This window comes from Cynara cardunculus, assembly GCF_001531365.2.
Source record: "Cynara cardunculus var. scolymus isolate 2C chromosome LG 5, CcrdV1, whole genome shotgun sequence".
In the NCBI taxonomy this organism is placed as follows: domain Eukaryota; kingdom Viridiplantae; phylum Streptophyta; class Magnoliopsida; order Asterales; family Asteraceae; genus Cynara; species Cynara cardunculus.
The window spans coordinates 8588399-8604468 of NC_037532.1; the positions used below are offsets into that span (position 1 = coordinate 8588399).

General features: G+C 31.8%; 1 protein-coding gene across 1 annotated transcript; it reads right to left on the reverse strand.

The window, feature by feature from the left end:
- Nucleotides 1-516: 516 nt before the first annotated feature.
- Nucleotides 517-5954, reverse strand: LOC112512609 (microtubule-associated protein 70-2-like). Its single transcript, XM_025118659.1, has 11 exons — nucleotides 5702-5954; nucleotides 4246-4331; nucleotides 4067-4132; nucleotides 3786-3956; nucleotides 3480-3650; nucleotides 3202-3357; nucleotides 2949-3095; nucleotides 2778-2849; nucleotides 2226-2690; nucleotides 1495-1649; nucleotides 517-705 (listed from the first exon to the last, which is right to left on the reverse strand). The coding sequence occupies exons 1-11, from the start codon at nucleotides 5889-5891 to the stop codon at nucleotides 687-689; spliced, it is 1698 nt and encodes a 565-aa protein (XP_024974427.1). The 5' UTR covers nucleotides 5892-5954; the 3' UTR covers nucleotides 517-686.
- Between the last annotated feature and the right edge of the window lie 10116 nt (nucleotides 5955-16070).

Here is a 16070-nt window from a genome sequence, read left to right on the forward strand (position 1 = left end):
TTGTAAGAGATGTGAATCCGCCTGCCCAACGGATTTCTTGAGTGTTCGAGTTTATTTATGGCATGAAACAACCCGTAGCATGGGTATAGCTTATTAATACGTTACAGAAAACCCTACTTGAGTCCATTTTATTTTTTTATCGCCAAAACCTGTGCCCAAAAAGAAAATATTTTTGAGCACGGGTTTTTCTGGTCCAAGTGTATCTTACAGAGGGTTAAAATGATAATTTGTTGTCATTCAGAGAACAGTTATCAAACAACATTATTTCATTCAGCACTCAACCATTCTGGTCCTCTTAACCATTCTGACCACTTAACCATTCTACACCAAACCATTCAGCAACTGCCAAACAACCACTTATTGACCGTTAACTTCCACGTCCCATAGGATTAGTCAGAGTGCATGCAAACTGGGCCGGACACCCATGGTTACCAAAACATCTTACGGATCCAAGCCAGGAGTGCAAAAGGCTGAGAGACTTGCTGAATCTTGGGTTTTTGAGGGTCAGTTTGGTTATGTATCTTAAAGGTATTGAGAATACATTTTATTGCACATTGCAAATACAAAATGACACACAAAATGATACCATAAGTGTACCCAAGATTAGTTATTTTACAGAAGTAATGAATAAACCCTATAATCTATCTACCTCATTCGTATAATCTAACGTGTTTTCTTCTTACAAATCAACTCATAACACGGGTCCTGAACATAGCAAAAGAGAGAATGCAAATTAGGTCCGTTTTGATACACATTTATATATAAATTTTAACCCAAGAAAATATATATATAAACTGATGAAAGAATGAATAGTGGTGTATATGTAATGTGGTATTCAGGCAGTCTCAATTGTATCAGTGGATGTCTACAGTTCTTAAGTTGTAAGTTCAAATCTTGTTAAATAATTTTTTAGCTGTCCCTTTTTTTCCCGTATTTAGTTGCATTCGATGGATGTCAAATCGTCAATCTGACAATTACAAGATCTTTCATAAACGAGGTTTACCAACTGAGATTCCTTTTTTCTGTTATGTTCATTGTAGTTGTAGTTGTGAAGTTGCATTTGGACTTCTCTTAGAAAGATAGATCGTATGAAAATGCAACCTACTTCGGTCTGATTCCTATTTCATATGACGTACTTTTATGACATTCATTTTGGCACCTCAGATGTGATATATCAAACATTTAAGAACAAAGTATGTTACACAAAATAGGAATTGGACTAAAGTACGTTGCATTTTCATCCACTCTCATATGAAAACCAGATACCGAAATGTTTGAGATGTCATATCTGAGCTACCAAAATGAAGGTTATGGAAATACGTTACACAAAATATGAATTGGATCGAAGTATATTTGCATTTTCATATAATTTGCCCTTTAAAAAATCCATATGAATTTTGTAGTTAAAGAAATGCTTTGTTTGATCCCTTCAGTCAAATGTAGCATTTGTAGTTATGGTAACAAATGTAGTGGGTGTATACATGAAGATTTTACCTGGGAACACTAGGACGCCGTCCCATCTGATTTCCCCGCTCTTTACCAACACGCAATGCAGCAAGTTCCTTTTCCATGGCAGCTATTTCTCTCCTTGTTCTTTTGCCTTCCACTTCTATTGCTCTATTAAGTGTCTCAACATTCCTTGACAATATCTGCAAGTTTCGAATTATTATGTACCTACTCACATAACAAACGACATCTAAATTGATAGAATAGGGGGGGGGGGTCCAAACATGTTGAGAAGAAAGGGTCCAAGTATAGCTGGTGTAGGATTCCAACACACCCCCTCCAACTAGATGGGCGCAAGTTGTCCCAAGAGAGTCAGGGGGCTAGGCGAGTACAAATTGCTACAGAGTGTCAAGTTATTGGCTCTACTACCATGGTAGAATATGTGGAACCCACTACATTACACTCCACAAGAGCCCTTGAGGAGAGAAGGGGGTTCCAACATATATTGAGGAGAAAGGGTCCAAATCTAGCCAATGCAGGACCCTAATACACCCTTTCCAACTAGATGGGCATAAATTGCCCTGAGTGTCAAGAGGAGTCTGACGAGTATAGATTGCCACAAAGTGTTGAGTCCATGATAGAGTAGGTGAAACCCCATTATGTTACACTCCAAATGAGTCCTTGAGGAGAGAAGGAGGTTAAAAGATTTATCGAGGAAAAATGGCTCAAATCTAGTTGATGTCGGACTCCAACAAAATGATGAAGAGTTAGATGCAAACCTCAATTGCCTTGTCCTTGTCTTTAACGTTCTGATCTTTTTGATGACAAGCTTTCTGTAAGGTCAAAACTTCCTTCTGTAACATGTCATACAACATTCCAGATACAGAATCTTCAGGGTTTGACTTATTTTTCTCTTTAACATTCCCATTTTCCTCATATAAACCTCTTATCCCGTTATTAGTCACATGTTCATCAGCAGCATGATCAGATCCATTTGGAAGCAGCTTATCAGAATCTACTAACTTGCTAGAGTCATGTACTTTAGATGAGATGCTTCCATTCCTAAGTAAATTTCTTGATGAATATCTATTAGAGGTTGATCTTGATAAATTTTCAAGACCTCCAAGAGATTGACGTTTTGCATGTCCATTGCTTACGGTTCTTTCTGGGGCAGTGCAAGAAACACCGTTACGAGATGATTTAAATCTTTCCTCCAAAACTTTGAAACGCAATTGGTATTTTTCCTATGGACGCAACAGTTATAAGACCAAAGTTAAGTTTTGAATTAGAAACAATAAAGAAAAAATATCATGAATTGCAAATTCCCTCACTTTTAACTGTGCTTCTGCCTTTGCAGTGCGTTCTGCTATTGTTAGTTTTTCTTTTAGGTGCTGCATTTCTCCCTGAAAAAGGCCCAAAAATATAATACATGCTGGATTATCATTAAAAGAACCAAATAATGTATAACATATTTAGCCACAAAGGATAAGAAAAAATAATACCTGAAAAACTCTTCTTTCCTCCAGCCATTGCCTTACAGGCATTACTTTGTTGTTGGTATCTTTCCAGTCATTTGCCACTACAGCGGCAACTCGATTTGCGGAAATATTAGCACGAGCCAATTCACGGTCCAAGACCTTCTTCTCTTCCTACACAAGCTTTTAGAAATCAGCACCAACTATAAAAACATAATTCTTTCCAAGTTGCTAAACTTAACTAAACTGTTGATTCCCACAGAGAGAGAGAATTAATTACATTTATCTCTTGCATTCTACGCTCATAATCGCGCACAGCATTGGCAGCAGCTCCGCCAGACAAAACAGCTTCCTCAAGCTCACGAACAGTTTGAGTCAGCTTTTCAACCTCTGAAACTTTCTGTCGGTTCATTCTATCCAAAATTCTGTTTTCCTCCTGCATAAGCATCCACAAGTCAACATTATAAACCAAATATAGCAAATATGCTATCAACAGGCTAGGTGTCTTCATCAACACTAAAATACTGGAAAAGGAAATTAGACTTGTAATAATCTAACCTGACATATCTCAATTTGTTTCATCAGCTCCTGGTTTTTGTTCTGAAGATCATCAACCAAGGATGCTTTTGCCATGGCTATTTCAACAGTTCTCTCTGCCTCCAAAAGAGCACATTCCTTAGATTTACTGAGACGATCCAGCGCTCTATTGTCATCCTGCAACTTCGATACCTGATAGAGGCAGATTGTCATACAGAATCAGAAATCTTGGTCTCCACTATGTTTATCAAATATCCTTTTCCTTTTGTTTTCCTTCTTCTGTGATCAGGAAAATTCTATATGGTGGGTGTAATTTAGAATCTTTACCTCTGTCCTAACCAACTTGAGTTCTGCCTCCAATGGAGCAATAATCGCCTCAATGGGAGGCATCTCATCATCTTTCTGGGCAGCATGAACTCTTCGAAGCGTGGCTTCTGCAGCAAATTGTGCAGCTAGAGCTTGCTTTCTCTCATCATGTATCTTCTTAATCTCTAAATTCTGGAAACCCATATAATAACTCGATCAACTCATGCTAAACAAAGTCGCTGTTATCAAATAGAGAAATAAACTTCGTAGCAGTAAAACTAAGACGTGGGGACAGGGGGTACCTTGCTTTCCAAAAGGGTTTCAGTTTTCTTAAGCTTTTCATCCACCTTGTTTAGCTCATCATTTAGCTGCAACAGCATAGAGATAATAAAATTATCGGCCAAGAGACATTTTAGAACCCTCTATAACACATAAAAATCAATGGTAATTATAGATCGAAAATGCAAAAGAATAGCAGCACCTCTTCCACTGCCTTCTCTTTAAGGTGCTCGTGATACTTCAATGCCTTGATTTCTGTATATGCATCTCCTAGTTCCCTATCTTTATCTGGAAAAGTAGAAAATATAATGTTTTAGCAAAAGAAGTTCAAGTATATGATCAGAATTATTATCTTCAGCCTTGGGTATAGGAACTTGGGAACCAAAACAATTGTTAGGATAACACACAACCTATATAAGATTCCAGTTCTGGCCTAAATCATTACTAAAAAATGTACTTAAATGTTCAATTAGACTAAAACACAAAAATATCTTATACAWTGTATTATTGCTATACTTAAAGTAGAAACTTTGCTTAAAAGATCATCCAAACTCCATGAAATTATGTCCTCACTATTTACACCATCATTACTACAAACAGAATCCAATCATGATTCCACTCTTGATTGTGGAGACTCAGATCTATATTTCTCTATTTTAAAATTGACATACATGTTTTTTAACCTTTTCATAACTCTTTATCTGGAGCAGATGGATTAACTTTTTCCAAATACGGAAATCATTCAATTGTCTGTCATGAGGTTCATAGAATGGTGCAAATTGCAATCTGAACCAACCCCCAATCCTCTTAAGCAAACTAATATCAGGACTCGGGATCCACAAGTAGTTTGTATGTAGAATGCTCAGATCTTGGTATGTATATACTAGTATACTACTGTACCAAAGACAGACCAAGCAGCATTTGGGACCACGGGTACCAACCATGGTTTTGGCCTATTATGGAGGTGGTTGTGTGCCTGTGTAGTTTGTAAAAGTTATTACCACCAAGTACACCAATATATTGCTTAACAATTACCCAATATATTGCTTCAAAGCTTTGGACGCCAAGGTTGTAAAAAATAAAACTATGTATTGTTTCAATTCTCTTTGTTTATTTGTTCTTTTTCTCTGCCAAAATAAACAGATTCAAGGATTATCATGTATCTATATCAACTCTCAAGTAAAAATTGTTAAAAATACAGAAAATGCTGTATTTGAAATTTCATTTCCCTTGTTTACTTTTCTCAAAACTTTTTCATGAAGTAGGTAGTCAGCCTCACACTCGAAAACTCTTAGTACTCGCTTATGCAAAAAGTCAAAAACCTACAAATCACAAAGGAAAGTAGTTTAACGAATTGACGTTAAGTTAGGCTTTACGAGTACATTTCAGTTTCAATTTCCAAACGGAATCGATAAAATTCGTTTTAATGTTTTCTTATGAAATCCATGTCAATTCTGCATTTAGAAACTGCTTACATATACAGCAAACTTTTAGTGTTAACTTTGCAACAAAATTCACATCAGTGTTGCCTTGAAAACTTGATTGAATACTAGATTTGAGAGCAATGCTCAAAGAGTCAAAGTTAAGTAAATTCTGCTACAATGGGTAAAAGAAATCAACCGAACAGATCGAAATTGGAGAATAATGAAGTAAATTACCTCGCAGTTGGTTTTCGAGGCGGTTAAGCTCGAAACGGACGGGATCGGAGCCATGCAAGTGATTAATGATATCGTCGATCTCCGTAGCGGTCCGTGATATTGACTTTTTCCGAGCGTATCGGAAGGACGGCGACTTCTTTAATGGCGAAGAATCGGCAATTGAGCCGTTGCTCACATGAACAGTGGCCATTGATTATTGAGATAAAGCAGGAGAGAAAGAGAGAGAGTTGGTGGTATTTATAGTGCAAAGGTTAAGGAATGGAAGGAAGACCGTTTGCAGTTAAACTGACAGAGAGGGAGAGAAGAATGAGTGGTGTCGGCTGCCTCCTTTTTTTATTATTTTTTTATAAACAGATATTTTTTTTATAGAAATTAACCCAAATAGCAATTCGGTTTTCTACCCGTTACTTTATAGATTTATTTAATCACATCACTCACAATTTTATGAGTTTAATAAATGTTATGGACCTACGACTAAAATAAAGTTGTAAAATTACTTTTCTAAATTCTATTATACATATTTAACAAAAAAATATTTTTATAATAATAATTCATATGATTTTCCTTCTTACAGTTTTTAATATCATTATCTGATTAGAAATAAAAAGGAAGGATCATGCGATAAGTTAAATATTTTGCGAAAATGCAAGAAGTGTGATATCATATATGATTACTCGGCCTTTGGATGTGTTTAATCATATATGATTAAACGCATATGTATTGTCAATGTAAGATATGTTTAATCATATATGATTAAGTTTGTGTATCATATATGATATCACATTTGTCGTCTTATCGCAAAATGTTTAACTTCTCGTTTGAACCTATCCCCAGAATAATATATGGAAAACATGTATGTATGTACATATATATATATATATACATATATATAACATATAAATTTGTTGTCTTATGTTATGTCTTGAAAAAACACCGTGTCCTCGCCATAGCTTGTAACGCTTGAGGCCTGACCTAGCTGTCACGTCATGCCTCATGCCATTTTGAACCTTGGCTGGAGGCGATAGTGGTGGTGGTTGTGGTGGTAGTAATGGCGATGACGATGACGACAGTGGTGGTAGAGATGAAGGTGACAGTGATGGTGGCGGCGACAGCAACGGTAGTGACATCCATCATGGTAGGATGAAATTGAGTAAATATAAGAATATAATAGTTCTTTCTTATAAGATGGTATGAAAGAATTGAAATTCCTTGTTAAAATCCAAGGAATTTACATTCCATTATCTGTGGAATTTGAATTTCTTATCGAAGCTAAAATAATGAACTAAACGTAGAAATGAAATTTGGTCAATGAAATTGAACATTTCAATTCCTAAATCCTGCCGAATTTGAACAAACCAAACGCCGCCTAAGGGGTCGTTAACCAAACGTTTACCCGATAAACGCTTATCGGTAAAATTCAACATTATTACTTACTTATCGGGTAAGATTTTAATCAACCAAAATAGTATCATATGCAACTTTAGCCGGTAAGCATTAACCATGGTAAAAGTCGTTACCCTCACTTATTAGTAAGACTCTCGGTTTTTGTCATCACTCTTATCTGGTAAGATTATTGGTTCTTGTCAATTCTCTTTTGAAATCATCAAAATATCATTAGGTCCATAAGTGACAGGTCTGCAATTTGCGGAGGTGTTGAGACTAATTTACAAATTTGGTCCTTACACTTACGAACCTGGTTTAAAAACTTTCTTTTTTTACACTTGACCCCTCCAAAAGTTACGGACTTACCACTTACGAACCCATTGACATTTTAATGATTTTAAAAAAATGGCTAAAAGATGAAAGCAGCCCGATTATCAACTTCCACAACTAAAAGCAACTTTCTTAGACCGATATTATTTGCCCCTTCAAGACAATTTTACAGTATACGCTAGATATTTTATTTATTTATAATTTAACAATAAATAAAATACAAGTTCTTTATTTTAATTTAAACAATTTCTTCATTTCAAATAGTTAACAAAAATCTATTATTTTTGTTTTAGAAAAACAGATTTACATTCTTGAATCAGTTTTAATTGAAAATCAATACTAATATAGTGTACCAAGATGTATCAGATCAATCCTCATTATAAGCACAATTTATAGGGTGGAGGTGAGATTTAAAGTTATGGGTCCAAATCCCTTTTTACGTTTTCCAGCTTAACTCATATTCTCACATGATCCTTCGTTTGGTGTCGTATAAGTAAACAATAAGTATATGCAAACCAAATGTGGTGAGGTCAGAGGTTTAAATCTTATCAAATATGAGGGAAATTAAATGTGTAAGTATATTTATCATATATAAATATTACATACTTAAAAAAATACATAAATCAAATCAAGTGAACCAAAAAAAGTAATATATAGATATGCATATGTACATATTATTAAGGTTCTAAAGAACGTGAGACGTGACTAGCTAGGCGAGCAAGGGGCCGTTTTACTAAACGCTTACCCGGTAAGTACTTACCGGGTAATTTTCCTCACCGGATGCACATGGCAAGGGCCAAGAATCTTACCCGGTAAGAGCGATGATAAGGATGGAGAGTCTTACCCGGTAAGTGAGAGTGACGATTCTTACCCGGGTTAGCGCTTACCGGGTAAATTGTTGTATAGGATACATTTTGATGTACTACAATCTTACCCAATAAAGTAAATTATAGTGTTGACTCCTAATGTTAAGCACTTACCAGGTAAACATTTAGGTAAACGGCCCCCAAGTCTTATGAGTTACAATGAGGCCATGATGTTTTCAAGTCGTGTCCTTAGGCAACATACATACATATATGTTATGTATGTATGTATATATATATATATATATATATATATATATGTATGTATATATATATGTATGTATATACTTGTGTGTGTTGGTGTTTTCAATAATCTTGTAGAACAATTTAAATTCATATAAAATTATAAAAATAAATAAGGAAAGAAGAACCATTTATATTAAACATATAAGAAAATGATATTAAGAGTTGAAAATCGGAATTAAATCTTTTGAGTCTCTATTTACTACTTTCTTTGATCTTAAAAAGAATTCATGTTAACCACAAGGGTGGTGCCTGATTGGTTTGAGCTTGACTCCAAAGGTCAAAATTACCAGAAGGTTCCAGGTTCAAATTCAAGGAGGAATAAAAATCCCCTTGTGGCTACGGAGGTTCAAATGCGGTGACTCCGAGCTATCTGCAAAGCAGATAGTCGTCCTGGGATTAGTCGGATTGCATAACGGGTTGGATATCCAGGTTAATCAAAAAAAAAAAATCATGTTCGACTCTTCGTGTTCGAAAATGAGAGTAAACATTACTTGTTTAGGGTTTTTTAGTTTTTCTATTACCATATAAATGTTTATTAAGTCTTACATGTCGTACATAATTATTATTCATCCCTCAAGTTATATGTTTTAAAAAAAAACATGTCTTACAAAATAAAACGCCTTAAGGCATTACAGTCGAATCCAATCCCTAGACTGGAGTCACATGGATTAACGTGACGAAAAAGTCAAGCCTCAACCTCATAACGAGTCATAAGGAGTTAATGAGAACAATACGTATTATATATTATACCAAGATCAGGTGGAGAATACAGTCCTTGTCCCCATCCCCTCCAGGTAGAGACAATGTCCCGTCCTCATACTGGAGACTTGATTATGTGGGGAATCCTCGTCCCCTAACTAGGTCAGGTGAATTGGGTACCTGTTGAAACCAGGTAAACTACCATTCCAACTAGATCCGTATGAAAGTCTTGTTCTTACCATCACCTTAAAAGACAATTAAATAAATTAGACCGGTTCTTATCTTTCTCATCATAACTTCCATTAGGATTGATTTAAGGGTGAAAATTTCTTCTTATTCTTTTTACCATAACTTCCATTATCACCGGTACCCAACCCTTAGACAGTGTCTAATTTATGATATCTAAATTTACAATTTTATAGTTTAAACTTTAAAGTAGAATAGATTTACTTTGATAAATTAACTATAAATACTTTCTTAACAACAATTTTTTTATTTATTAAATCAATTTAAAATTTAATTTCATGCTTCATTATATTTAACTAAATTTACGTGTATATTATATTTTAACTAGAGTGGTACCCACGTAATGTAGCAAGATACATCTTGTTGATCCTCTCTCTCAGTGTTTTGATGATAATCCTTTTTCCCTTTAACGTTGTATTTATGTTTCTGTCTTTTCAGTTCTAGCGATAATCACTGAGCCTGTTTAATGATCGCTGAAGAACTTGTATGATAATTCAATCAGAGACAACAATACTTCAAGAAGACAACACTCACACCAAAGAACCTTCAGCTAATGTCGAAGACTGAAACAGAAGATTAGGGACTGGCGAGTACGTGATCTGAAGCGGTACTCATTGATTACAAGTCTGTCCACATATGTGTGAAGACTGCTCAAGCCTCAGCGAATGCTGAAGAGACCTCCAGGTTATTCCAACATTCAGCGATCAAAGGAAGCTTGCTTAGCACGATTATTGTTGTCTTGTCCTTATACACACAAAAGACAAACCCATACCCTTCTAAACGTTGGTATAGTATGGAGCCGACTAGTTGACTCTATTGCCCACCAACTTTAGGTAATGATGTCTGCTCATAAATAGTGTTTTTTTGTACTATTCACTGTAGCAAAGGACAATCATTCCTCTTAAGCCTTGACACACACTCTAACCCTACCATTTTGCATTAAATGAACATTTAATATACTGGGTATATATAGAAGTGTTTCTTCTCCATGCAGAGTGCGCGCAACTCACTCTCAAAACCTAATTCTTTACAACATTTCTTTTCTGATTTGTTAAAAATCTGTGTGTAACCAAAGATTGTTTAGATAAGTTTTCTTACCTTATCTTTCCGCAAACAGTCTTGTAAAATTTGTATTGATCTTCTTTATCAATATACATTTTAAATTTGAAAATATTGTGTTTGTATTCATCCCCCCTTCTACAAACTGTTTTACTTATATTGTAGACCCTCAAAGGACCAACACATCTCAATTTTAATGTTTTGTTTTATTATTATTATTGTCTCAGTCGATGCTATAATACAATTTTATGTGGTTTTAAGAAAACGATAATGTTTTTATTTTTAAATAAAATATAAATATGAAGATACCATAAAATTTAAAAAATATATATTGATATTAGTATCAAACTAATGAAAATTTCCCATTTTTTTGTGTAATTTCTGCAATTCATTTTTTTATTTTTGCTTTAATAATATAAAACATAATAATTAAATATTTTGTTAGAACTCAATGATTACTCTAATTATATTTTAGATTTTTTATATTTAAAATGAGATGTTTATTCTGTATTTGATTATGTTTATCTGCAGTTAGTTACACGAATTCAAACATAAAATTTTAATAAGTTGTACTTACACACAATTTACTTGTAATCTTGAATTATAAGTAATATGCATCAATAAACAGTATTTCGTGTATAAAAAATGATTTTTAAGAATTTTTTGTTAAATATTTTATAATATAGTATAGATAATAACAACATTACTTATACATTTTTATTACTAGTTTTTTCTTAATCAAATACTAAAATACAAAATCTATTATAAACAAATTATAGTTTAGCATTTTGTAATTTGATAAATATGTTTTTTTAAATATATAATATTTTAATTAGAATATCATTGCTAAATAATCAGTATATAATATATAGTCTTATTATTAACTTAAATATTTTTTAATAAATAATACAATAAATAAATAAAGTAAAAGAAACTAATAAAATAGAAAATTCTAAACTAAAATAAGCGGAATGATGAACGATTTAGAGCATCTTCAACAACTATGTTATAATTAATTCACAATAAAGTATAAAAAGTTAAAATATCTAAAAAAATTACAACTAACTCTAACAACTATTTTATTTTAATAATTCTAACATTAATTATATTAATAAAATATTCAATACATTTAATAAAATACTGTTTCTCTTCTTATTGGTTGAAAATAATTAGAATATGATTTCTCTTTTTTCTATAAAGCATCTCCAATTGCTATGATAACATAGAGATTTTGGATATTTAGGGTGTTTTTTTGCTTCAGTAGTTGTGTTATACCGTAAGCGAAAATAGGGAAAAAACAGATAGAGGATGTGTAGAAATCTCCAAATTTGGATAAATCTCTAAAATTCTATATTTGAGAGAGAGAAATAATATTTAATTCATTCTCACCAATAGAAGACATTGAAATTAAATGTTTAGTAAAGAGAAATAATATTTTAGTAAGAGGCTGTTTGGCAGTTACTGAATGATTTGGTGTAGAAAGATTAAGATGCTCTCATAATATAGTGCAAAATGAAATATAATTGTTTGATAATTATTTACAAGAAAATTAGGACGCTGAATGGTTAAGAGAGACACATGATACAAAATCATCCAGATGGTTTTAGAACCATTAAAAGACAGACTTTTTTTTTACCAAACAAGATTTACCTCTTAAAGATTCAGATGATACATCTTAATAAAACTATTAAGAGATAAACAAACAATTCCTAAATGTATTAAATATTTTAATAATATAGTTGATGGTAGAATTGGTTAAATAGAATAATTGTTGGAGTTTAATGTAATTATTTTAGAAACTTTAACTTTTGATACTCTAGTTTTAGAAAAATCTATACTATATTATAAAACATTTGACAAATACTCTTAAAAATCATTTTTTATGTATAAAGTACTGTTTATTGATGCATATTACTTAAAATTCGAGATTATTGTGCGTAATTACAACTTATTAAAGCTTCATGTTTTAATTCGTGATAACTAACTGCAAATAAACACATACAAAATAAACATCTCATTTTAAATATAAAAAATCTAAAATATAATTAAGATAATCATTGAGTTACACGTGTAACAGAATACTTAATTATTATCCTTATAAAAATTATATTATTAAACAAAAATAAATTACTTCGCTATTAAACATAAATTAAATTATAATAAAAAATTTGAATTATAAAAATTACATAAAGAACAAGAATTTTTAAATAGTTAATTTCATATTAATATCGATATATTTTTTTCAAATTTTTATGAATATAAACATTATCGCTTTCTAAATCACATAAAACCGTTTATATCGACATAGACAAAAAATAAAACGAAATATTATCTCGATGTATCTCGCTGCATTGCGCGAGTATCATTCTAGTTATAATATATATGTTAGTGATGTTCTAAAGTTTTAGAGATTTCTCTAAATATAAAGATTTCCACTGTCTCTATTTTAGCATATCATTTAACATAACTGTTGGAACAAAAGATTTCTAACTCTTTAAAATTTTCTTTTTTAACATAATTGTTGGAGTAACGTGATGTTATATACCTTTTTATATTGTTGATGCTTGTCAATATGAATATTAAATTAAAGAGAATGAGTTCCAAAAACCCTTATATATATAATTTGTTTAATTCAAAAGTTAATTATATTTAAAATAATTTATATGTTTTTTAAAATTTTGGATAAATTTTTTAATTTCCAAAACTTGATCCGTTCATATTATGTGTTTCAAAAACCCTTTAAATTACTTTAAATTTATCAAACATCACTAAGGGGCTGTTTACTTGCGGCTTAATTAGACTTATTGGCCTATCTGACTTATTCACACATCTCATTTGAGTTGTTTACTTACGGCTTATTCACACAGAACATGACTTAATCGCACATACATAAATGATGTGTTATCCCATTCAGCCACAAAAATGACACCCCTACCCTTGTTTAAAGCACCGTCTCCTTCCCATATGAGACACCCCTTTGTCGGCCTCTATGATTTTTTGTTTTGATGTTCAAATAATTAATATTGGGGGATAAATTAGTTATTTATGTTATTCAGACTGTTGGTTTAGATAAAAAAAAGTAAACACCAACATCCATTATTCAAATAAACAAATTTATCCGAATAAACAAATTTATCCATACAAGATTTTTTTTATATATAAACAACCCCCTAAATTGATTATAAAGGTTGCCTACATGCAACCTACAAAATCCTTAACCATAGACGGTCCATCCCATGCCTTAAATCTTTGGCATGCTTTCACCACTTCTCAAAAGTGGTGGAGTTATAGAATGTTATCTGCGTCTAAAACATTTTCAACAATTTTTTTATGAATTGTTTTAAAATAAAGAACCGAAAATAAAATCCTTAAATAGAATTGCTTTCATTTTTAACAGATTTTCTATTTTAAATTTTTTAACATAAATGATATTATTATAATATTCTCTAATTTATCATCTCAATATATTTTTTTTAATTTTATCGGTGAAATAAATAAAATAATCATTTCTCTCTTCCAACACCAAGTTTTAGAGAATTCTCTATATTTAAAGACTCCATGATTCTCTATTTTAGAAATTAATATAACAAAACTGTTGAAACATTTTAAAGAACAAAAACTCATTTTTTTCTTTCTATTTTAGTTATTTTATTTATATTTTTTATAGTGATTTTATTTATTAAATTATAAGTTGATTTTATATTGTCATCTAGTTTTTATCAAATATGATTAACATATTAATTGACAACTATTAGTTAACAGTTAATTTATTAATCAATGTCCGAGTTTTTAGCTAACAATAGTCATGAACCCAAGTTCGAGCCCTGGGAGGGGAGTGTTGGCGACATTTAAGTGGGGCCATGTTTAGCCTCCAAATTTGCCGGGGATTAGTCGGACTTTGGCCCGGACACCCTTACAAAAAAAAAATAAAGCTTATTAGCCAATAATTAACTAACTTATTATGTAGTTTAAACATATCCCATATTGGACTAAGAATTAGGACCATTTGTAATAATTTTTTTGTTGTGGGAACCATATGAATCACCTCATTGACCCTTCCTTCAAAACCAGGGACGAACCCAGATTTTTTTTCTTCCAAACGATGGCACCATTTGACCATAAGAAAAAAGTATGGGGAATTTTTTTTCAAACGATGACACAATTTGACTATAAGAAATAAATATACGAAATTTTTTCAAACAGTGACACCATTTGACTAAGGAAATGACGCAAACATGATTTGAACTTGGGTCTGAGGTGGATTAAAAGTCTTGCAAACCAACTCTACCAAAGAAAACTTGTTTTTATTGTAGTTTTAAAATACATACGATGACACACAACAAATTAAGACAATTGCACCGCTCACGAGACCTAATGTTTTTACTCTTAGGCGGAGAAATAATACGGTGACACGTGTCATCTATATCATATCGCTAGGTCCGTCCATGTTCAAAACATGCAACACGTCTGCACGCCCACGAGCGATCTTTGCGCTCTCAAAATCAACGATAAAATATGATGTTTGTACAGTTTCAACTAAACTTAGAATTTCTACGGAACCTAACCATCGGATTAATGATATTGTAAATTATAAAAAAAAGGAAAAATGGAAAAGATAGAGTACGGTAGAGATGTAACAGAGTGTGGGACCCGCCAAATCAACGGCTGTGTGAAGTCAAGTGTCAAGGCAACGGTAACAAGGGGTAAGCCGTGTGTACCGTTGGAAGTGGATTATGCCCACACCTTACCTTACCCTTTTACCTACTAAAAAGTGTTTTTCTTTACATTATCTTAAAAAATCATTTTTATTTTCCAAACTTATTTTTTAAATTAGAAGGGTATTCGCATAACATAGCAAGATATATTTCAATTTTAATGTTTCGTTTTCTTAATATAATACGGTTTTTTGTGATTTTGAGAAAACAATTAATGTTTTACTTTTGAATAAAATATAAATTTAAATATATCATAAACACTTGAAAAAAATATGTATCGATATTAGTACCAAATTTACTATTTAAAGTCTTCGTTTTTTGGGTAATTTCTTTAATTCGATATTTTATTTATAATTTAATTTAGATTTGATAACGAACTAATTTATTTATCATCTAATAATATAATTTTTTATAGAGATAATAAATAAATATTTGTTATAACCAATGATTATTCTAATTATATTTTAGATTTTTTATATTCAAAATGAGATGTCTATCCCGTATTTGATTGTGTTTATTTATAGTTAGTTATAAAAATTAAAAAATGAAGCTTTAATAAGTTGTATTTACGCATAATTTACTTGTGGTCTTGAATTTTAAGTAATATGCATCAATAAACAACACTTTATGCATAAAAATGGATTTTAAGAGTTTTTGTCAAATACTTTATCTATACTATATAAAAGTATTTGAAAAAACTCTTAAAAACCACTTTTTATGCATAAAGTACTGTTTATTAATACATGTTACTTAAAACTCAAAATTACAAGTAAATTGTACGTAAATACAACTTATTAAAGCTCCATATCTGAATTCGTGTAACTAACT

Coding starts and splice junctions, on each gene's coding strand:
- LOC112512609 (XM_025118659.1), bottom strand. CDS start 5,891: ATGGCCACTGTTCATGTGAGCAACGGCTCAATTGCCGATTCTTCGCCA. Junction 3,957..4,066: donor AAACCCTTTTGGAAAGCAAG/GTACCCCCTGTC, acceptor ATGGGTTTCCAG/AATTTAGAGATTAAGAAGAT. Junction 1,650..2,225: donor ACAAGGACAAGGCAATTGAG/GTTTGCATCTAA, acceptor CGAAACTTGCAG/ATATTGTCAAGGAATGTTGA.